Source organism: Cicer arietinum, chromosome 4, assembly GCF_000331145.2.
Source record: "Cicer arietinum cultivar CDC Frontier isolate Library 1 chromosome 4, Cicar.CDCFrontier_v2.0, whole genome shotgun sequence".
NCBI classification, from domain to species: Eukaryota; Viridiplantae; Streptophyta; class Magnoliopsida; order Fabales; family Fabaceae; genus Cicer; species Cicer arietinum.
Genome location: NC_021163.2, coordinates 29,020,092 through 29,043,706, shown reverse-complemented (window position 1 = coordinate 29,043,706; position 23,615 = coordinate 29,020,092). Strand labels below are relative to the sequence as shown.

The 23,615-nt window shown below is 30.1% G+C and overlaps 1 protein-coding gene across 1 annotated transcript; it reads left to right on the top strand.

The window, feature by feature from the left end:
- Positions 1-3,399: 3,399 nt before the first annotated feature.
- LOC101512726 (peroxidase A2-like) lies at positions 3,400-5,425 on the top strand. Its single transcript, XM_004497831.4, has 4 exons — positions 3,400-3,666; positions 3,782-3,976; positions 4,128-4,293; positions 4,823-5,425. Exons 1-4 carry the CDS (start codon positions 3,457-3,459, stop codon positions 5,239-5,241), a joined length of 990 nt encoding a protein of 329 aa, XP_004497888.1. The 5' UTR covers positions 3,400-3,456; the 3' UTR covers positions 5,242-5,425.
- The last annotated feature ends 18,190 nt before the right edge of the window (positions 5,426-23,615 follow it).

Below are 23,615 nucleotides of genomic sequence, written 5' to 3'. Positions count from 1 at the left end.
TAATTTAATGATCGTAATTGATTGACTTCAGTAAAAAAATTTACGATTTATATAAATTAAATCAATAAACACTAAACAACTACAAATATTATGTAAACAAAAATATTTAAATGGACACTATTTGAACACAAACTATTGAACACATAATAAATAAATAAATAAAATTCAAAAAACATTAAACGATATGATTAAATTATTTCATTTCTAATGTTTTTTATTTATGTGTGTCGAAAAATTTGTATCAAAATGTTGTGTTGATGTAAAACTTAACATTAAAAAACTACGGCAATTTTGCTAACCTTTCCTCGTTTGCAGTCCCAGAGAATCTTTTTTGTTTCAAGATGGAATGGACTTCACATCAAAAGAAGACGATTTCTTTAGTATTGTTTCATTGGACAAGCAGCTTAATATTGACCAAAGGAAAAAGAACCGCGTAAAGGCAAATGATTAGTGATGTTTTAACACACTAACTCAATCAACTCACATTTGGAAAACATATTCAAAAATAAATTTTATTTTCATGTTTTAAAATCAATACTAAGATATTAAGAAAATATTAAAAAATATATATTTATTAAGTCTTCTATGTATATTAATAAAATGGAGAGATATAATTAATATGTATATTTTGTATATCATTATTATTAAACTTTCTATTGTATATAGACGTATGAGGTTCTGAGAGTTTTTTAAAAGGTATGCCCCTAATTTTTAAGGGCTTACTTTTAATTAATATATATATATATATATATATATATATTAAAGTGTTTGTTTTTTTCTAATGTATTTAATCAAAAATTATATTTATATATATAATTTTTACTATAATTTTATTTTGATCTGGAATGAATTTTTTTAATGACAGTACGAGAGAAATAAATTATAGTCATTCATCAAATAATGAATGGTTAAAATTAAAACAAAAGGTCATGTGATTTTTTAAGTAGTCTTTTGACATTTTTAATTTAATTCTTTCAGTTTTTTATATTAAATTTTCTCTTACTTGATATATAAATGTGTCTAGGTATAATGATTATCAAATATAGATAGTATTCAACATAAAAAGTCAAATATTATATAATCATTGAAAAATTTAATCCAAATTAAAATAGAATTATAGTAAAAAATTGTATATGTATAAAAATATAATTTTTGATTAAATATGTTAGCAAAAAACAAATCCTTTAATATATATATATATATATTAATATTATGATTTTTTTTTTTTAAGACAAAAGTAAGATATCTTTAATAATTTAATGATCGTAATTGATTGACTTCAGTAAAAAAATTTACGATTTATATAAATTAAATCAATAAACACTAAACAACTACAAATATTATGTAAACAAAAATATTTAAATGGACACTATTTGAACACAAACTATTGAACACATAATAAATAAATAAATAAAATTCAAAAAACATTAAACGATATGATTAAATTATTTCATTTCTAATGTTTTTTATTTATGTGTGTCGAAAAATTTGTATCAAAATGTTGTGTTGATGTAAAACTTAACATTAAAAAACTACGGCAATTTTGCTAACCTTTCCTCGTTTGCAGTCCCAGAGAATCTTTTTTGTTTCAAGATGGAATGGACTTCACATCAAAAGAAGACGATTTCTTTAGTATTGTTTCATTGGACAAGCAGCTTAATATTGACCAAAGGAAAAAGAACCGCGTAAAGGCAAATGATTAGTGATGTTTTAACACACTAACTCAATCAACTCACATTTGGAAAACATATTCAAAAATAAATTTTATTTTCATGTTTTAAAATCAATACTAAGATATTAAGAAAATATTAAAAAATATATATTTATTAAGTCTTCTATGTATATTAATAAAATGGAGAGATATAATTAATATGTATATTTTGTATATCATTATTATTAAACTTTCTATTGTATATAGACGTATGAGGTTCTGAGAGTTTTTTAAAAGGTATGCCCCTAATTTTTAAGGGCTTACTTTTAATTAATATATATATATATATATATATATATATTAAAGTGTTTGTTTTTTTCTAATGTATTTAATCAAAAATTATATTTATATATATAATTTTTACTATAATTTTATTTTGATCTGGAATGAATTTTTTTAATGACAGTACGAGAGAAATAAATTATAGTCATTCATCAAATAATGAATGGTTAAAATTAAAACAAAAGGTCATGTGATTTTTTAAGTAGTCTTTTGACATTTTTAATTTAATTCTTTCAGTTTTTTATATTAAATTTTCTCTTACTTGATATATAAATGTGTCTAGGTATAATGATTATCAAATATAGATAGTATTCAACATAAAAAGTCAAATATTATATAATCATTGAAAAATTTAATCCAAATTAAAATAGAATTATAGTAAAAAATTGTATATGTATAAAAATATAATTTTTGATTAAATATGTTAGCAAAAAACAAATCCTTTAATATATATATATATATATTATAGATTCAAACTCACAATTCACGCAAGACACTCAAAATCTCATAGGCAACTCTGTATATAAATATATTTAATATTAACTTTTTAACATTTCAATATAGAGTAGTAGCATTGGTACGGTAGAGTTGGAAAATAATATTAAATACATCTAATAATTTGCATAAGAATTTATATTTAGGGACCAAGAAAATTTTCAATAAATTCTTATAATTAAGGACGAAGGAAGTGTTTGATAAACTTTTTTTTGGTGAGAGGCAAATCATTAGAAGAGAAGGCGAGACAAATAAGAAAAATACTGTTATATATAGAAAGAGATAAACCAAAAAGTAATTGACTTACGACACTACATCCATTAAAAACAAAATTAACTATTACTAAAAAATCTAATTCAATCTCAACTTTAACAAATATATCTTAGCAATAATCCCAAAGCTTCGTCATGACAGTACAAGCATCAATGTCATAAAAATATTGTACCAAGAATCTACTACTCCAATGAATCATGAACTTTTAGTATTTGGTAAACTTAAAAGATTTTCTCATGACATTAGACAAATTCAGGGAGAAATCTATTATTATGATTTTCTCCTAATGACATGCAAAAGATTTTCTCTAATATTAATTACGATATACATGGTCAACTTATTATGATATATATGTCCTTATTTTTTTTGGCATGATTGAACTACTAGTTAGTGAAGTGTCAAATCTATTACTTTAATTTTCCAAATTGTGTTCCCTTTATTTTGACTAAATTGTGTCCTAATAAACAAAGTATTTTTTGAGCGACTAATAAGATAAAGTACACCAACTACATAATATTTTACAAATCTTGATATATCTTAATTTTTTTTTTTGGGTACAATATCTGAAGAAAGTCATGAAGTAATAAATATGGAATGACGCGTTTTCTAATCTATTTATATGCATGCATATATCACCTAGATATGAATCATTAAACAAAGACGATCATTGAGAAATAAAATACTACAAATCAATCATGTTTTCAAGAACTATATTACCTGCTCTAATTTTCCTAACGTTAACCCTTCTTTATCCTTCAAATGGACAATTGAATGCAACATTTTATTCTAACACATGTCCTAATGTGTCATCCATTGTAAAGAATATTGTCCAACAAGCTCTTCAATCTGATTCACGAATTGGCGCAAGCTTAACTCGACTTCATTTTCATGATTGCTTTGTCAATGTAAATTTCATAAAACTCAATTCTTTTTTTTTTCTTTTAGAATATTAATTAACATCTAATTTATTTATTTTTTGAATTGTGACTAAAAAAATAAATATTCTTCTTTTGTTAATAGGGGTGTGATGCGTCGATTTTGTTAGACCAAGGAGGAAACATCACACAAAGTGAAAAAAATGCGGCTCCCAATTTCAATTCAATTCGAGGATTTAATGTAATTGACAACATCAAAAGTTCTCTTGAAAGTTCATGCTCTGGCGTGGTTTCTTGTGCTGATATTGTTGCCCTTGCAGCCGAATCTTCTGTGTCCATGGTAGCTTAAAAAAATTCATTTTTATTGATAAAAATTGCTCGTTATTAGTACATGATCATATATATGTTCCAATTTCATAACTATATATATATGTCACATTAATTATTCATAGCAAAATGACATTTAATTTAGAGAAAAAATTGAATTGCAGTCAGGAGGTCCTTCTTGGAATGTACTACTTGGAAGAAGGGATGGTCTAACTGCAAACCAAGGTGGAGCAAATACCTCTATCCCTTCTCCATTTGAAAGCCTTGCCAACATCACTTCCAAATTCTCTGCTGTTGGGCTTGACACCACTGACCTTGTTGCATTGTCAGGTAACAATATGATAAATAAGGATCAACAAAATTAAAACTTTTTTTAATCATTATTTGATATATTAATTAACTACTAGAACTTTTAAATTAAAATTGGTTATGCACTAATTTTTTTAATAGACTCTGTTTCCATAAACTCATGATTTGGTAAAATTCACTTTCATTTCATCTAACAATAGAACATATGTGATGAAAAGTATGATGGAAATTGGAAAGTGCATTATTTTGTAATTCAAAATTTTCAGTTCTTTTTTTTTTTTTTCACTAATGATGATATTTACTACTTTTTTTACTCTCACTTTTAAATATTTGATTAATAAATAGTATAAGTAAATTATAAAAAGTAAGTAATATTTTAATTATATATAATTCTATAAGTAAACACAAAAGATTATAATCTAGTAGTAGTTAGTATATTAGTTGACTTGTTCTATAGACAGAGTATGAGTCAACAAAAAGAAAGTTTCATATAACAACTCTCATCCTTCATTAGCTAATAGACAAATTAATGATTGAAATATATTCTTAGGTGCACACACTTTTGGACGTGCTCAATGCAAATTTTTCTCCCAAAGGCTATTCAACTTCAGTGGCAGTGGAAGCCCAGACCCAACATTAAACTCAACCTATTTAGCCACACTACAACAAAATTGTCCACAAAATGGAAATGGATCTACTTTGAACAACCTTGACCCTTCAACACAAGACACATTCGACAACAATTACTTTAGCAATCTTCTAATAAACATGGGCCTTCTCCAAACGGATCAAGAGCTTTTGTCCACTAATGGATCTTCCACTATTTCAATTGTTAACAACTTTGCCAACAACCAAACTGCATTCTTCAACCAATTTGCTCAATCAATGATCAATATGGGTAATATTAGCCCCTTAACCGGAAATCAGGGAGAAATCAGAGTTGATTGTAAGAAAGTCAATGGAAGTTGAAGAGGAAAAGTAAAGAGAAATTAAGTATATGTTTGATTTCATGGTGAGATTGACATAATCATGATGACCTATTACAATATGCGCAAAAGCTACATATTAAAACATTAATAAAATATGTCACTGTAATTTTTTAAAATTTACCGTTCGTTCAAATATTAACTAAGAGCATTATATTTTCCATTTTTATTTAATCTTAATTCTTTTATGTTTTATCGGTGTATTTTTTTGTGTAAGTTAATGTGAGATTAAGTTAAGTGACAAATTTCACTAATAAATTTGAAAAGATTTTTGCGGTTTAAATGCGGTTAATTTTGAAAAACGAATTATGCATTGAGAAGTGAAGGTTATGTTTGACGAAGAGGGCACCCGACATAAAAGTAGTTTGTCAGTTGGAGACATACAAGATATATTTGGGTGTTTATATGAAGACCCTCAAAAGATATGTCATAAGATATTAATAAGTGTTTGAGAGATGATTGTTATTGTTGAAATATAACTCTTGTAAACTAACATAGTTGTTATCATATGATATTATATTTAAACAAATAAAATATATTTTATCATATCATTGTCATTTTAGTGAGAGCTTCTAAAGTACATACATTAAGCATTTAATCAGAATAAATGTTAAGTTAAATATAACTTAATTCAATGCCAATAATATTTTATTTTATTAAATATGATTGAACTAAAAAAAATGGATTAGAGATTAATTCGTGTAGTACTTCAATTTTGTCCAATTAAAAATAATTCAAAAAATATATAATAAAATAATATGTTTATATTTACTCAATTAAGTAATAACAAGCAAATATCAAAATAAAAATATAAGATCTATACGGATAAACTAATGAGTGAAAACAATCACTAGAATTCAACTCCAATCAATTAGAATTAACATAGAAAAATATAAACAATAAATTATATCTTCTTTCGAATTTAAACTTTGTACTCTTTCCATTTTGATTTTTTTTATCTGCTTTAACCAATTGAAAGTTTCATTGAACTCCTACATAATAAATAAAAAAGAACAATAAACAAATCACTACAAGAATTTTTGAAGTTTGCGACACTTGGCATGCGACGGTTCTGAAATAATTGTCCTCACCACCACATTGCGACGGTTCCTGGGGCAGTTTTCGTCAACCGCCGCCACCATACCACCATATAAAGCACACGAGTGGCGTTTTTCACCCTCACCACCAGTTTGCGACGGTTCCTGGGGCGGTTTTAATCAATTGTCGTCGCCGTTTAGAGCATAAACCTCTCTTGTGTTTCATTTTCCAGATTTTGTAATTTCATTTCTCACTCTCGCGTGTATTCCTTTCTTAGCCCCGCACACATCCTTTCTTAACCCTAAAATTTCTAAAAACCCCCAAATCTCTTAACCTCTGTCAACCCTAAAACTTCTGAAGGAAACGAAATCGAAGACAAACGAAATATACTCTGTAAAAGAAGGTGATTTATCATCTTGGAAACAAAATCAACTCTTGCAAAGGTAACCGTTCTGTTCCATTTAACCGTTTAGTTCCATATTGATTTGTTTGCATTTAATGGATAAACTGAAGTAAATAACATATGTTAATGATTGGTGTGTTTGAGATTGGTTTGTTTGCTTTTAAAAATAATTTTCAGATTGATTTGTTTGCATTTAAAACTAGTTTACAAATTGATTTGTTTGCATTTAAAACTAGTTACAATTGGTTTGTTTGAAGTAAAGAAATTGATTTGTTTGCATTTAAAACTAGTTTTCAGATTGGTTTGTTGATGATTGGTTTGTTGATTGAATTAGTTTCCAGTGACAATGCTTCTTCGCGCCCCTCTCTGGTGACGGCGCTGCTTTCAACCTCTCTCTGGTGACGGTGCATCGTAACACTTCTCCATCGACGGCGCAACATAACACAATAGGTAAGATAATTTTATTATGTAAAAGCTGATAGAGTTATATAGAGATATACATGTTGTATTTATTCTGCACGTGTTAAATGCGCAAGGCTATTTATGCCATGCTGGCAGCTTCTGTTATAGTCAGTTATGCCATGCTGGCACTAGTAGTTAAAGCTCTACCTTCATCATCTTGTATATATACTTACCTCTATAAAAATTTGAAATCAATGAATATTTAATCAAAATGTTGCAGAGAAACACTTCAATGAATTCTATCAGTAGATGTTTCAGATAATAGTGCCCCATTTCTTATGGATCTCAAATGAACAATAATTCCAACCATGCTGTTGAACTGATATATTTGACCTTATCCCTTGTCTGATATATTTGACCTTATCCCTTGTTTAGACTGTAATGTAAATAATTTATTTATTTACCTTAAGAAATTGAACACATCGTTACATTTCAAAATCAAGTTGTTTGCTCACTGCATCTACAAGGCTAGTAACTTGTTTGTAGTTTCAACTTAGGGAATAAAGTGATATAGTAAATATTTGGAATAGTTAGAATGATTTGTATATCATTTTGCTCTCATGATTAATTTGAAATAGTGTGTTAATCAAAAACATGCAAGATCAATTTCATTGTATATGTGAAGATATATGGCAGATATTATTAATAAGTGTGTCTGAGATGTTTGTTATTGTTGAAATATAACTCTCCTAAACCAACAATTTTGTTTATCCTATTTATGACAAATATACTAAATGATACTATTAGTTAAGAAGAAAAATACTTATGAATTATTTCTCATTAGAATGAAAAGAATGAATTTATAAAATGTAAATTGCAAGTTAGTTGTACATCATTTATATTCGGTTAATTTTGAAAAACGAATTATGCGTTGAGAAGGGAAGGTTATATTTGACGAAGAGGGCACCCGGCATAAAAGTAGTTTGTCAGTTGAAGACATACAAGATATATTTGGGTGTTTATACGAAGACCCTCAAAAGATATGTCATAAGATATTAATAAGTGTTTGAGAGATGGTTGTTATTGTTGAAATATAACTCTTGTAAACTAACATAGTTGTTATCATATGATATTATATTTAAAAAAATAAAATATATTTTATGACATCATTGTCATTTTAGTGAGAGCTTCTAAAGTACATACATTAAGCATTTAATCAGAATAAATGTTAAGTTAAATACAACTCAATTCAATGACAAATATTTTATTTTATTAAATATGATTGAACTAAATAAAAATGGATTAGAGATTAATTCGTGTAGTACTTCAATTTTGTCCAATTAAAAATAATTCAAAAAATATATAATAAAATAATATGTTTATATTTACTCAACTAAGTAATAACAAGCAAATATCAAAATAAAAATATAAGATCTATACGGATAAACTAATGAGCGAAAATAATCACTAGAATTCAACTTCAATCAATTTGAATTAACATAGAAAAATATAAATAATAAATTATATCTTCTTTCGAATTTCAACTTTGTACTCTTTCCGTTTAATTAATTTTCTAACAAATATAAATTATATGTATCATCTTTTAATCTATGAGGTGTTAGGATACAAGTTGTACAATTTAAAATTTCTAAAACTTATTTTTATAAATTAATTAATTTAAATTCAATTTTTTTTATATCAAATTAATTAGATGTGACATCTTTTTAATCTTTGAGTTGTTAAAAGATAAGTTGTACCACTTGGTGGTTTTAAAACTCATTTTTAAAATCGAAAACTAATATAAAATATTTTTAAAAGGATTAATTAGAAGTGATATCTTTTTAAGTCCTTGAATTTTTAAGATACACGATGTACAACTTGATAGTTTTAAAACTTGTATTTTTGAATAATTATTCAAGTCAAACAAACTCATTTTTCTTTCGTTAGAACCTTATCTTTTATTTATAACAAAACACATTTTCTTTAAAAGCGACCGCATCCGCATTTTTTACCCAAGAACTAAGTAGCTTTGATTTCTCGATCCCACCGAGAGATACTTAGGAGCAAGATCTTTCTCTTGTCAAGCACATTAATGAAAATCTTTTCTTTTTCTCTTCTCTTTTTTTTTTAACACACTTTTATTTCAAAAATCACATTTATAAACAATAATTTATAGTCATAATTAACAATAATAAGAAATAAATATATTTAAGTTAATATTAATTTTGTTCAATTAATCATAGCTAACTGTATTTTAACAGATGACGTAGGGTGTTAATACTTTCCTGCGCATAATCGACTTATGAACTCAAAATCTGGTTTCAAATACCAATTTTTTTAATGGTTTTCCAATATTTTCCCTATTTTAAATAAACTTAAGAGGCAACTCCATTGAATTCGAAAAACACTCAAAATTTTAGGCTGAAACAATTGAAATAAAGATTATTGAATCAAATTTATATTTTGTATCATCTTTATATATTATATTATATGTTTTTTCTTTATTTCTTCAATTACAACCCAGTCAGAATTTTTTTTATAAAAGAGATCCATAAATATATAGTATTCATATGAACATCCTTCTTAAACTCTATATCATATAGTTGTTGCTTGGTATTCACTCCAAGAGATCACTTGAATCCAAAGTTTGAATAATTGTCTTGACCACGTTACGATACCTTTGAATACCCTTGCAAATTATTTTTCTTGTTGTATTTCTATCCGTTATAATATTTTCAATGTTAATGGAAAAACAAACGGAAAAATTGTTAAAAGTTATAATCTCTTCTTTTTTTTATATTACTTTCTCCTCTAATTTTTTTATCATTTTTCATACCCCGTGTTCTTCTTTGTTATATTTCTCTAAACTATTTTTATTATAAAACTTTCATTGTATAAATTCAATGTTTGAGAAAATCATTGTTTCTCCTTCGTTTTTGTTACAATTATTTGTACGTTTTGTATATTTATTGTTAATATTTATATATAAAAATTGGTTAGAAACTAGAGGAAATATTTCCCTCCCAAATCATATGTAAAATAATTATATTTTTATTAAAAGATTTCAATTGATTTTTTTAATTATTTACATTTTTTTAATATATCAATTTTTTAGCTATTCATATCCTTTAATTTGTTCAGATTTTGTTGATTATTCACATCCTTTCACTTAAGAAAGAAGATATTTTTAGTACTTTATTATAATAATAATAATAATAATAATAATAATAATAATAATAATAATAATAATAATAAAATTTATATATAAAAGTTGTTAAGTCGATAGACGAAACATTTCCCTCCTAAATTGATGATATTTTTGTAAATTGTTATACTTTATTATTCTGACTATTTATCAATTTATGCTTTTATTACTTGTCATAATAATAAATAAATATCGACCTAACAATTGAAAGATTAAATTTACAAATAAGTAAATAAAGAAATATTATTTTAGTAAATCGCATTACGTTCTTTTACAAAATATATATATCAAGTCATTTTCTAGTCCATCTTTTACTTATTATATGATGAATTACTCATAAGAAGAGAAAAAAAATTGATAGTCGTTTTTAAAAGAATACAAATATTTTTAGGAAATCCTTTGGATCAAAATTTGGAATATTTGAGTATCAATCTAAGGAATTTACAAACTCAATATGAAAAAAATATTTTAAAATTAAAAATTATTTTTTATTTTTTGAACGGTGTTTGTTTCAGATTTTTTAAAGATTATTTTGTTAAAAAAAATTATATTTTGGAAAGCTAAAAATAGTAGCTTCATGTTAAATGTAATTTAAATTGATTTGTAATTAGTTAGTTAGAATATAGTTAGAAGTTGATTAAGTTTGTTTTAACTGAATCAACTAGAACTGCTTCTATAAAAGCCTTTAAAACCAAGAACAGTCTGTAATGCTTAACCAGAACATTCTCCAGACTGTCCAGATTGATAATCAATCTCCGTTTCTGATTTTCTGTTTTTCTTCTCTTTTCTTCTCAATTTCAATTCTTCTCAAATATGCAACATGTTCCAACATTTTTCACATTCGGTCTTTGCGATAGATGAGAGAGAAAGATGCCACAAATTTTAAAAACACTGAACTTAACTCACTAATGAGAGAAAATAATGTAATTACCCTACCCATTTTGGAAAATCCAAAATTGTCTTCCATCAATTTTTACTACACAGGAAAAGTATGAAATGAAGCAGGCTCGAATGGTACGATCCCACCGTCACCCCATAATAAAATGGGTGATCTCGTAGTTCTTGGTCTGTGAAGATACGTTGTTAGGTGCTCCATTTTTTTTTCCATTGAGGCCAAACCTAAACCGGTGCTCGAGAGATAGCTGTCTATATATTTCATATACTGATAAAGGAATTCTCGAGAAGACAGGAGTTGTGATGGTCCTCCCTGGACCGCCCGGATCCCACGAGTGAATAAAAAGTTGAATCTACATTGGATCTTACCTGAATTGTCCTATTGATCCTCATGAGGAGAAGTTTGGTTTCAAACCCCGGTTCGAACCGTAGAAGTACTTCATGCTAATGTATCTTGGATGATCCATATCTCAAGGTCATGCACCAATGAGCACATTGAACTATCTACGTGGTTGAGAGCCCTCACAGTCCAAGCACAACGACACAATCAAACCGTGTTTCTCCTTCCATGAGACTTACAAGTTTTTATCAAGTAAGTTTTCTTCTTGTTTTCAATTTCTCCACATTGTATTTTTTGTTGTTTTTTATGCCTTTTATTTAAATCATTTTATTTTTACATTATGTATATGTTGATACGGATTTTTTTTTGCTTTTGTATGTTTATTTATTACTTTTTGATGAGTATTTAAAGTATATTAATTAATTTTAAAATGTATTTAAGAAAGGATAATTAGAAAAATCATCTATTTTTATATTAATTTTGTAGTTTAAAAATTACTTTTATAAAATTGTATATAAAACAAATTAAAAATTATTTTTATAATAATAAATAAACAAAAATTAAAAATTTATTTTTAAACAAATCTCTACAAAATAATCTCTAAATTTTTAAAATAAAAAATTATTTTTATTTAAGTTCAAACAAACGCAGTACTAAATATTTTCTGGCATGGGCGAAACCAATCTTTGATGCGAAAGTGTAACATTATTCAAGACACCAGAATGGAAAATTGAGTTAGAAGGAGAATTGACAACATTATTAGGATCACTAGATCAACACAATTGAAAGTAATGAAAGGCTTGACAGGAAAGTTCTTCTCACCAAGTTTGATGGATACTTTTGGCATAAAATTAAATTTGCTAGAGGATTCAGCCAAAGAAACACCATCGTTCATCAGCACTTGAGAAGGAGTAGTCGCGATAAAGAAGAAAATGAGAGTGTGAAGAGAAGTGGAAATCATGATGTAGTTCAGAATATGAAACTTGAGAATTGTTATGCAACTTTTCATTATGAATTGTTATGCAACTTTTCATTATGAATTGTTATGCAACTTTTCATTATGAATTGTTGCGCGTATCTTTTGCATAAAAGATGTTATTTAGTGTTATAAGAGAATAAAATTCTAATTGATTCTAAATATAAGTCACATGTGCATAACAAAACGATTTCATACTGGCAGGGCTATAACTAACTTAGCTAGCATAAGTAAAACGTGTTTAAATTCTAAATGGGGTGGGCAATAGCGACAACAGCAAGTAAATCACTTTTAGAATATTTTAAAATTCTTGAATTGAATAATTATACACTGACTTCAAACATATCAATGATAGCATATAAAATAGTTTTTTCATTGACTCTCATGTGTTAGAAAAATAAATACATGATTTAGAAGAAAAAAAAATAGATCATAAAACGTCCATTTTTATATGTCTTTCTATTTGTGACCTTATTTACAGAGAAGCTCGTAATATTTTATAAAAGAAAACAATTCTTCAAGAAAATATTTCAACAATAACCCTTAATCAAGATGATATATATTATTAACATTTAGAATATAACTCAAACGTCACACACACTCCTACCACCAACTTTATTTGAGGGTGCGAACACAATTTTTTCATTTCGAAATTTTAGCAAAATTAAAAATTGTTAGTAAACAAAATAGTAAGGACTCAAACATGTGCCATACTTCTAAATCCAAACATCCCAACCACTAATCCAAGTGAATCTATTTCAACATAAAAATCATTAATACCTTTTAATCATTGAAACTTTGCAAAAATATTTTAGAAATTCTCTCACAAATTAGAATCCACTACAAGGCTAACCCAATACATATGGAGGCCAAAAGCAAACTTTAATGAGATATTTTAAAATCTATAATATAAAACTATTTATTAAATTAATATAATTAATGTTGTATATTATTTGTTCACTACGAAAAAAGCGCTGTAAAAGGAAGCGCTTTCGCGTATCAGTTACAGCGCTTTTTTCACAAGCGCTGTAAAATACATGCGCTTTCATTGAATTTAACTACCTATTACAGCGCTTTTTTCACAAGCGCTGTAAAATACATGCGCTTTCATTGAATTTAACTACCTATTACAGCGCTTTTTTCACAAGCGCTGTAAAATACATGCGCTTTCATTGAATTTAACTACCTATTACAGCGCTTTTTTCACAAGCGCTGTAAAATACATGCGCTTTCATTGAATTTAACTACCTATTACAGCGTTTTTTTCACAAGCGCTGTAAAATACATGCGCTTTCATTGAATTTAACTACCTATTACAGCGTTTTTTTCACAAGCGCTGTAAAATACATGCGCTTTCATTGAATTTAACTACCTATTACAGCGTTTTTTTCACAAGCGCTGTAAAATACATGCGCTTTCATTGAATTTAACTACCTATTATAGCGTTTTTTTCACAAGCGCTGTAAAATACATCTTTCAAATAATTATATACGTTGGAAACCCTCATATCCTCTACATCTTTCAAATAATTATATACGTTGCGAACCCTAATATCCTCTACGTACTGTGCGGCCATCTACGTTGTCTAAGGTATTTTTTACACATGATCTGTTCTGTTTTGAAATTTTTAGTTGATATTGGTTTCTTTTTGAAACTTGTTGATATGTTTTGAAAGCTTATTATTTTTGTTACTGCATTTATATAGGTGGTATAATATGGATAGGAAATGGATTTCAGCCAATCGATTGTCAAAAGAGTATGAAATTGGAGTGAAGGAGTTTGTTGAGTTTGCAGTGAAGAATGCAAAAGATCCAAATAGAGTAGTTTGTCCTTGTTTAAAATGTTGTTTTGGAAAACGTGTTAGAGAAGATGAATTAGAAGGACATCTAGTATGTAATGGAATTGATCAAAGCTACACATGTTGGATAAGACATGGTGAGAAAAAAAAAGGAAACATTAATTTTGAGAATAGTTCTACATATGCTTCAACTGATTTCGATACAGATACATATGAGCCGGACCGAGTTGATGAGATTGCAAAAGCAGTTGAAGAAGATCTTCGAGATTGTCCTAAAATGTTTGAAAGTTTGTTGAGTGATGCAGAGAAAGAATTATATAATGGTTGTACTAAATTCACAAGACTGTCAGCGATATTAAAGTTGTACAACTTAAAAGCGAGTAATGGATGGTCTGATAAAAGCTTTACAGAATTATTAACACTCATAAAAGATATGTTGCCAGATGATAATGAACTTCCCAGTCGAACCTACGAGGCTAAACGGATTTTGTGTTCTATTGGAATGAGTTACGAAAGGATTCATGCGTGTCCTAACGATTGCATTTTATTTCGAAACGAATATGAACTACTTAAGGCGTGTCCGAAATGCAATGTCTCTCGATATAAGAAGAAAGAATCTACTCCAGCAAAAGTCGTGTGGTATTTTCCTATAATACCAAGATTTAGGCGCATGTATCGCAGTGAAGAAGATTCAAAACACTTGACATGGCATGCAGATGAAAGAATTAGAGATGGAATGTTTCGACACCCTGCAGATTCCCCACAATGGGCAAAAATTGATCACGAGTATCCTGAATTCGGGATAGAGTCAAGAAATCTAAGACTTGCACTTTCTACTGATGGAATGAATCCACATGGTCTTCAAAGCATCTCACATAGCACGTGGCCTGTGATTTTGGTAATATATAACCTACCTCCATGGTTATGTATGAAGCGTAAGTTTATGATGTTGTCTCTGTTAATTTCTGGACCCAAACAACCGGGGAATGATATCGACGTATACTTGACTCCTCTAATCGAAAATTTAAAAAGTATGTGGGAGACAGGTGTGGAAGTTTATGATGGGTATAAGAAAGAATGTTTCAATTTGAGGGCTATGTTGTTCGGCACAATTAATGATTTTCCAGCATATGGTAATTTATCAGGATATAGCATTAAAGGTCAGTGTGCATGTCCTATATGTGAAGAGAGTACAAATTGGATGCGGTTGAAACATTGTAAGAAGAATGTGTTTCTTGGACATCGTAGATTTTTACCTTATAGTCATCAGTATCGTGGGTGGAGAAATGCATTCAATGGAAAATCAGAGGAAGGTAAAGCTCCTTTAGCACCGACTGGATATCAAATACTTGAAAAAGTACAAGGTTTGACCAATAAATTTGGCAAACCTTTTGCGGGAGAGCTGGTGAAAACTGGGTGGAAGAAAAAGTCAATTTTCTTTGAATTGCCATATTGGAAGTCATTGTATGTAAGACATTTCCTCGATGTGATGCATATTGAGAAAAATGTATTTGAAAGTGTTATTGGTACGTTACTCAATGTTCCAGGAAAGTCTAAAGATGGCGTCAATGCAAGATTGGACTTGGTCGATATGGGAATAAGAAATGAACTGGCTCCAGTAAAGAAAGGAAATCGCACATATCTACCTCCAGCCGCTCATACTCTATCTAGAAAGGAAAAAATTGTTTTATGTAAATTTCTACACGAAGTTAAAGTTCCAGAAGGATACTCTTCGAACATTAAAAATTTGGTTTGTATGAAAGACCTCAAGTTAAAAGGTTTGAAGACCCATGATTGTCATATTATAATGGAGCATTTGCTACCAATAGGTATACGTTCCATTTTACCTGAAAAAGTTCGACTAGCCTTAACTAGATTATGTTTCTTCTTCAGGGAAATTTGTAGTAAAGTGATCGACCCTCAGAAATTACCGACATTGCAGAGGGAAATTGTTGTTACTTTGTGTGAGCTTGAAATGTATTTCCCACCATCGTTTTTTGATATAATGGTTCACCTTACTGTTCATCTGGTTAAGGAGACACAACTTTGTGGGCCAGCTTATATGAGATGGATGTATCCGATAGAACGATATATGAAAATATTAAAAGGGTACGTAAAAAGTAGAAGTCGACCAGAAGGTTGTATTGCTGAACGATACATTGTTGAAGAGGCTGCTGAATTTTGTACTGAATATCTGTCCAATGTTGAATCCATAGGGCTTCCCATGTCTCGTCATTCGGGAAGACTATCAGGAGAAGGGATAACTGGAAGGAGACTACTGACTATATCAAGGACAGAATGGGAGCAGGCACAATTGTATGTTCTGCACAATGATGATGAGGTTCAACCGTATGTTACAATACACATTGATCAGTTATCTCGTTTGAACATGAATAGGAATCAAAATTGGATAACTCGAGAGCACAATCGAAGTTTTGTAACATGGTTAAAAAATCACATAATGTCAAAATTTGATATAGACCCCGGATCAATTTCAAATAGATTGAGGTGGCTAGCAAATGGTCCGAGCTTACATGTCTTTTCTTACACTGGTTATGTTATTAACGGCTACACATTTTATACCAAAGAACAAGATGATCAGACCACTATGCAAAATAGTGGAGTCACTCTCGTAGCTGAAGCGATGCATGTCTCAAGTGCAAAAGACAAAAACCCAATATATGCAAATCTATCATATTTTGGGGTTATCGAGCGCATATGGGAGTTAGACTACACAATGTTTCGTGTTCCCATATTTGGTTGCAAGTGGGTCGATAATAATAATGGCGTTCGGATTGATGAGTCAGGATTCTTGCTTGTCGATTTTAATAGGGTGGGATACAAAGACGAGCCTTTTATTTTAGCGTCGCAAGCTCAACAAGTGTTTTATGTCACTGATCCTTCTAATGATAAATGGTCTGTTGTCCTATCGACCAATAAAATAAGTGATGATAACAATAATGATGAAGATGTTGGTAATGATCTTTTATTTGCAACATCACAACAACCACATGAAATTGATTCAACTGATGATGGTTTATATCTTAGAGATGATCATGATGAGGGAATTTGGATTAATCCATCGTTTCGTATTGTAAATGGACAAACAAATGTGAATGTCACCAGGAAAAGAAGAAGGGCATCTTAATGTATATATATGTTTAATTGTTTTATATAAGCTATGCATGTAATCTGAACTGTGTTATTGTAAATATGCATGTAATCTGAATTGAGTGTTTTATACTAAGTTCTGATTAATTTATTTTCTGATTAATTTATTTTCTGCTTATATTTAGCTTGATTTGAGTGTTTTATACCAAGTTCATGTAACAATGAGTGTTTTATATTTAGCTTGATTTACATGAACTGAACTGAATATAAATTAGTAATTTACATGAACTGAACTGAACTGAATAGAGAGATTCTCTTTTGCTCAGTGCATATATATATATAGATTCTTCAGAATACTCATTTCTAATAATTCATCATCTCCTAAAGTATTGTGATAAAGACAATGATAACAATATTTTTAATCCAATAAACAATGATAAAAATGTTTTTAATGTCATCCCAACCCAAATAAACCAAACACAAAAATAAAATAAAGAGACATTTTACAGCGCTTATCTTAAAAAGCGCTGTAAAAGATCCTTTTAAAAATAAAATAATGAGTGTTTTATACCTTTTACAGCGCTTTTCACACAAAGCGCTGTAAACGACTCTTTTGAAAGTGAGTAAAAAAGACATTTTACAGCGCTTATTTGACAAAGCGCTGTAAAAAAGCTTTAAAAATAATATTCATCAGACACCTAATTTCTTCAAACACCTTGTACGCATCATGGGAATCCAAAAAACATCAGACACAAACCCATTTCTTCAAACACCTTGTACGCATCATGGGAATCCAAAAAACATCAGACACAAACCCATTTCTTCAAACACCTTGTACGCATCATGGGAATCCCCAAAAACACCAGACACAAACCCATTTTTCGCAACATGGCAATGATCCTGAATACCAATTAAGTTTCGATTTAAGAAGGAAAGAGAATGTAAAGAGATAAAAAGGGTGTTGAGGTGGAGATTGAATTGTGAAAGAGTAAGCTTTGATGTTTGTGAAGAAGATGCATAAAAGGAGAAGAGTTTGGTGAAGAGGAAGGGATTTTTGTGGTGACCAGTTACTACTATGTGGGTTTTGCATGCATGTTGAGCTTGTTTAAAAAATAACATAACATAACAAAACACAAAAACAATAAGGCCTTTTACAGCGCTTATTTGGAAAAAGCGCTGTAAAAGAGCCTTTTAAAATTAACATAAAGAGACATTTTAGAGCGCTTATGTGGAAAAGCGCTGTAAAAGGCTTTAAAAAACATTCATATAACATAATAACACACGGAGGTCTTTTACAGCGCTTATTTGGGAAAAGCGCTGTAAAAGAGCCTCTTAAAATTAACATAAAGAGACATTTTAGAGCGCTTATGTGTAAAAGCGCTGTAAAAGGCATTCAAATAACATAATAACACACGGAGGTCTTTTACAGCGCTTATTTGAAAAAAGCGCTGTAAAAGAGCCTTTTAAAAATTTAACTAAAGAAGCCTTTTAGAGCGCTTATGTGTGAAAGCGCTGTAAAAGGCATTCATATAACATAATAACACACGGAGGTCTTTTACAGCGCTTATTTGAAAAAAGCGCTGTAAAAGAGCCTTTTAAAAATTTAACTAAAGAAGCCTTTTAGAGCGCTTATGTGTGAAAGCGCTGTAAAAGGCATTCATATAACATAATAACACACGGAGGTCTTTTACAGCGCTTATTTGAAAAAAGCGCTGTAAAAGGCATTCAAATAACATAATAACACACGGAGGTCTTTTACAGCGCTTATTTGAAAAAAGCGCTGTAAAAGGCATTCAAATAACATAATAACACACGGAGGTCTTTTACAGCGCTTATTTGAAAAAAGCGCTGTAAAAGAGCCTTTTAAAAATTTAACTAAAGAAGCCTTTTAGAGCGCTTTACAAAATAAGCGCTGTAAAAGGCTTATAAAAAGCGCTGTAAAAGTGTTACGTATATATAACAGTTACCTCTTCAGTTTCCTCTTCATTACGTAACCTTCATCTCAACCTTCATTTCTTCTCTTCTTTTGCAAACCCTATCATCCCGTCCTTTACGAACCTTATTTCCACGATCATCTCCTTCATTTCGAACCTTATTTCCATCCAAGATCATCTCTCCCATTTCACACAATATATTTTCATTGAAATACGTAACCCTCATTACGTATTTCTTCAAACCGTATTTCTGTGAACCATATTTCTGTGAACTTTCTGCAAACCCTCTTTTCTTTGCATTTCGTCTTTCTTCGAACCATCATTATTCAGGTATTGATGTTATTAAATTTTTGTAATCATTAGAATGCATGTTGAGCTTTTTTAAGATATACTGATACATGTTGAGTTTGTTTATAATAATGCATGATCCATGTTGAGCTTGTTGATGTTATACTAAAGTGCATGTTGAACTTGTTGTAGTTAAATGGATACAAACAAAGATTTAGAAGTTCAAAATGAAGAAGTTGGCACCTCTAAGACTTACGAAAAAGAAGTCAAACGTGGTGCAACTATCATGCAAAGGGTGATTAAAGCACGGAGCAGTGGCATTAAATTTGAGGTATACTATATATACTCTGTTTGCTGTGTGTTTTTTTATCTTTTTTTAGGGTTTAGGGCATGTACTTACTATATGAGTTTATTAGGTTGGCTGGAACGAGAGTGGTCAGCCAGTTGACCCCAACAGCTCCATGTTTGTAAGCTACATTGGGGCTGTTGTTCGTCAAAATGTCCCAATAACAATAGACAACTGGAGAGATAAGGCGTTGAAGGATGCCAAAGATATCATCTGGAATGACATTCAAGTAAATATTTTGATCTACTCTTTTGTCATTTATAATTTTTTTTCTGTAAAATACATTACTTATAATTGTTTTCATTGCAGACCACTTTTGTTCTTGATGAGGAACGAAAGTCATATGTTTTGAGAGTTGCTGGGAAAATCCATCGTGGATTTAGATCCCATCTCTCAAATTTCTATCTAAAAGATAGAGAAGGAAACACAAATGCTGAACCTCCAAAGATATATCAACATTATATATCAAAGGATGAATGGAGTGCATTTGTTTCCAAACGTTCTGACCCGGCGTTTGTCGTAAGTGATTAATTTATTAGCATTTGTGTTTTATTATTCATATTCGTAGCGTATTTTAAATTTTTACACAATTGCTATTTTTTTTTTATATAGAATATTAGTAAGGCAAATCGCGAACGGGCAAGCAACCCAAAACACCCATACAAGAAATCACGTATGGGATATGCACGCCTTGAACAAAAAATTGTAAGTAATTAAACATCACTTGTAATTTGTATTATAAACTATAGTGTGTAACTAATTTGTATTATTTTGTTTATGATTTTAACGAATAGAGAAAAGACACCCAAGCCGATCAACCCTTGGGTCGTCATATCTTATGGAAGGAAGCGCGTGTTAACAAAGAAGGAGTGGTTGATAATGAAAATGTCAAGAAAGTTGTAGAACTTTGTGTAAGTATATTATCACTTTAATATTTTTTAATATTGTATTTTAAAAATGCTATTGAACTTATCTTTTTAATGTTACATGTATTTTAGGAAACTATTGAACAAAGTTCTGAAACTCAAGAGGGCAACAAGGATACGTGCAGGGACATTCTTGGGAAAGTGTTTAATGTCCCTGAGTATTCCGGTCGAGTGAGGGGGAAAGGATTTGGCGTAACTCCCAAAAGCTTTTTTCCTCAAGAGAAGCGCCAAAAACCTTCCAACGAGGAAGTATTAGAGAAGCTCAGAATCTTATCGGAGCAAGTGGCACTCTTGGTGAATACGAATAAAGACAAGCAACTTCCGGTTCAGCTCCAACCTGAAATACAAATGGAGAGTGAAACCGGGAGTTGCAACGTCGGTTTGAAGAGTATTCCCGAGGTAATTAATTACTTACTACTTACTTGCTTATGTAATTACTTATGTATTAAACAAACTTATATATTAACTGTACTTATGTTTTAACTATTGATGTAGGGTGTCACTACATGTGTCCTATACTTGTCCTCGCCGACTCAACGGAAGGTGGGAAAAGGAATATTGCACAATACTTCGGGAGAAGTATTGCACAATATTCCGATCCCCGCGGGCCATGTCAAAGTATCGCCTACGGTTGCTTTCGAACCAACTGCACCGTTGCCCATACCGGACAACGATGGAGATATGAAGTTCTTAAGCGACGCTATTGGCAGTTACGTGGCATGGCCCACACACCTTGTTGCCCTCGAAAAAAAGATTCCCAAGGACAAATCAGTTACATCTCCCGAAAAGGTTTGTCACATTTATTGCCTAAGGTTTTTTATTTTTTCAGATTCAATAAACTAACATTTTACCTCATTTTTGTAGGTCCAAATAAATAAACCACCCCTACAGCCAAAAAAAGGCAGCAGACCTCAAAAATTGGAGGTTAATAGGGCTGCCAAACTACAAAGGCTGGAGGGTAATAAAGCTGCAAAACTTGCAGCAACAAAAAATCTGGATCGGGGAAAATCGGTCGCTGCTGCTGCTGCTCCTAATAAAAGTCAGCCACGCCTTGGTAAATACGGGGCGTGTCTTGACATCCAAATAAAAAGGAACATGGGCAGCAGCAACGATTCGCCCATTGTACAAATGAATCAAGACATCTTTGGAGATGAGTATATTGAATACCTCGAAAAGGAGCAAATGTACGATCTTCTCGAACATAAGGAGCTGAGTGTTACTGTAATCAGCTTGTACATAAGGTAAAAAATACTTTTAATTGCATTTATTTGTAATTAATTAAATGTATTGGTAATTAATCTAGTTTAAAATTTTCATTGAAGGTTTTTGTACGAGAAGGTCGTGTGCACGAGGAAACTGTCAAATAAATACTCATTCTTGTCTCCGCATAAGATGTCGATGTTCAAACTCGATCCAGACAATGTAAAACACTACATTGTAGATATGTTTTTAAGAAATAAAGAAAGTGATAAATTGTTCTTGGCACCATATAATTCAGGGTACGTAATTTTATCTTTTTTAATTGATGAGAATTTAATTTATTAGTTGTCTATAAACAAAATTGCTTAACCAATTTTTTGTTGTTGTAGGGCACATTGGGTGCTATTTGCAATCAATGCGGTCTCTGAAGTGATATACTATTTGGATCCCGTGCACGGCGATTACACCAATCACCCCGGAATAAAGAATATGCTCGACACGTAAGTAATATTCATTTATTTCTTACATATATATATTTATATATATATATATATAAATATATATATGTAAGAAATAAATGAATATTACTTACGTGTCGAGCATATTCTTTATTCCGGGGTGATTGGTGTAATCGCCGTGCACGGGATCCAAATAGTATATCACTTCAGAGACCGCATTGATTGCAAATAGCACCCAATGTGCCCTACAACAACAAAAAATTGGTTAAGCAATTTTGTTTATAGACAACTAATAAATTAAATTCTCATCAATTAAAAAAGATAAAATTACGTACCCTGAATTATATGGTGCCAAGAACAATTTATCACTTTCTTTATTTCTTAAAAACATATCTACAATGTAGTGTTTTACATTGTCTGGATCGAGTTTGAACATCGACATCTTATGCGGAGACAAGAATGAGTATTTATTTGACAGTTTCCTCGTGCACACGACCTTCTCGTACAAAAACCTTCAATGAAAATTTTAAACTAGATTAATTACCAATACATTTAATTAATTACAAATAAATGCAATTAAAAGTATTTTTTACCTTATGTACAAGCTGATTACAGTAACACTCAGCTCCTTATGTTCGAGAAGATCGTACATTTGCTCCTTTTCGAGGTACTCAATATACTCATCTCCAAAAAAAAAAAAAAACACATTTTACAGCGCTTTTTTTAAAAAGCGCTGTAAAATGTTGTTCTAAAGCGCTTTAATGGTGCACCTTCTACAGCGCTTCCGTGAGAAAGCGCTGTAATATGTACAAGAAAAGCGCTGTAAAATGCAGACCCATAATATGAAATTATGGGTGGGCATATTACAGCGCTGTAAAATGCAGACCCATAATATGAAATTATGGGTAGGCATTTTACAGCGCTTTTTCGAGAAAGCGCTGTAATATGCACACCCATAACTCATATGACGGGGTGCATATTACAGCGCTTTTTGTGAAGAAGCGCTGTAAAATGTGCATAACAAGCGCGCGTTGTATT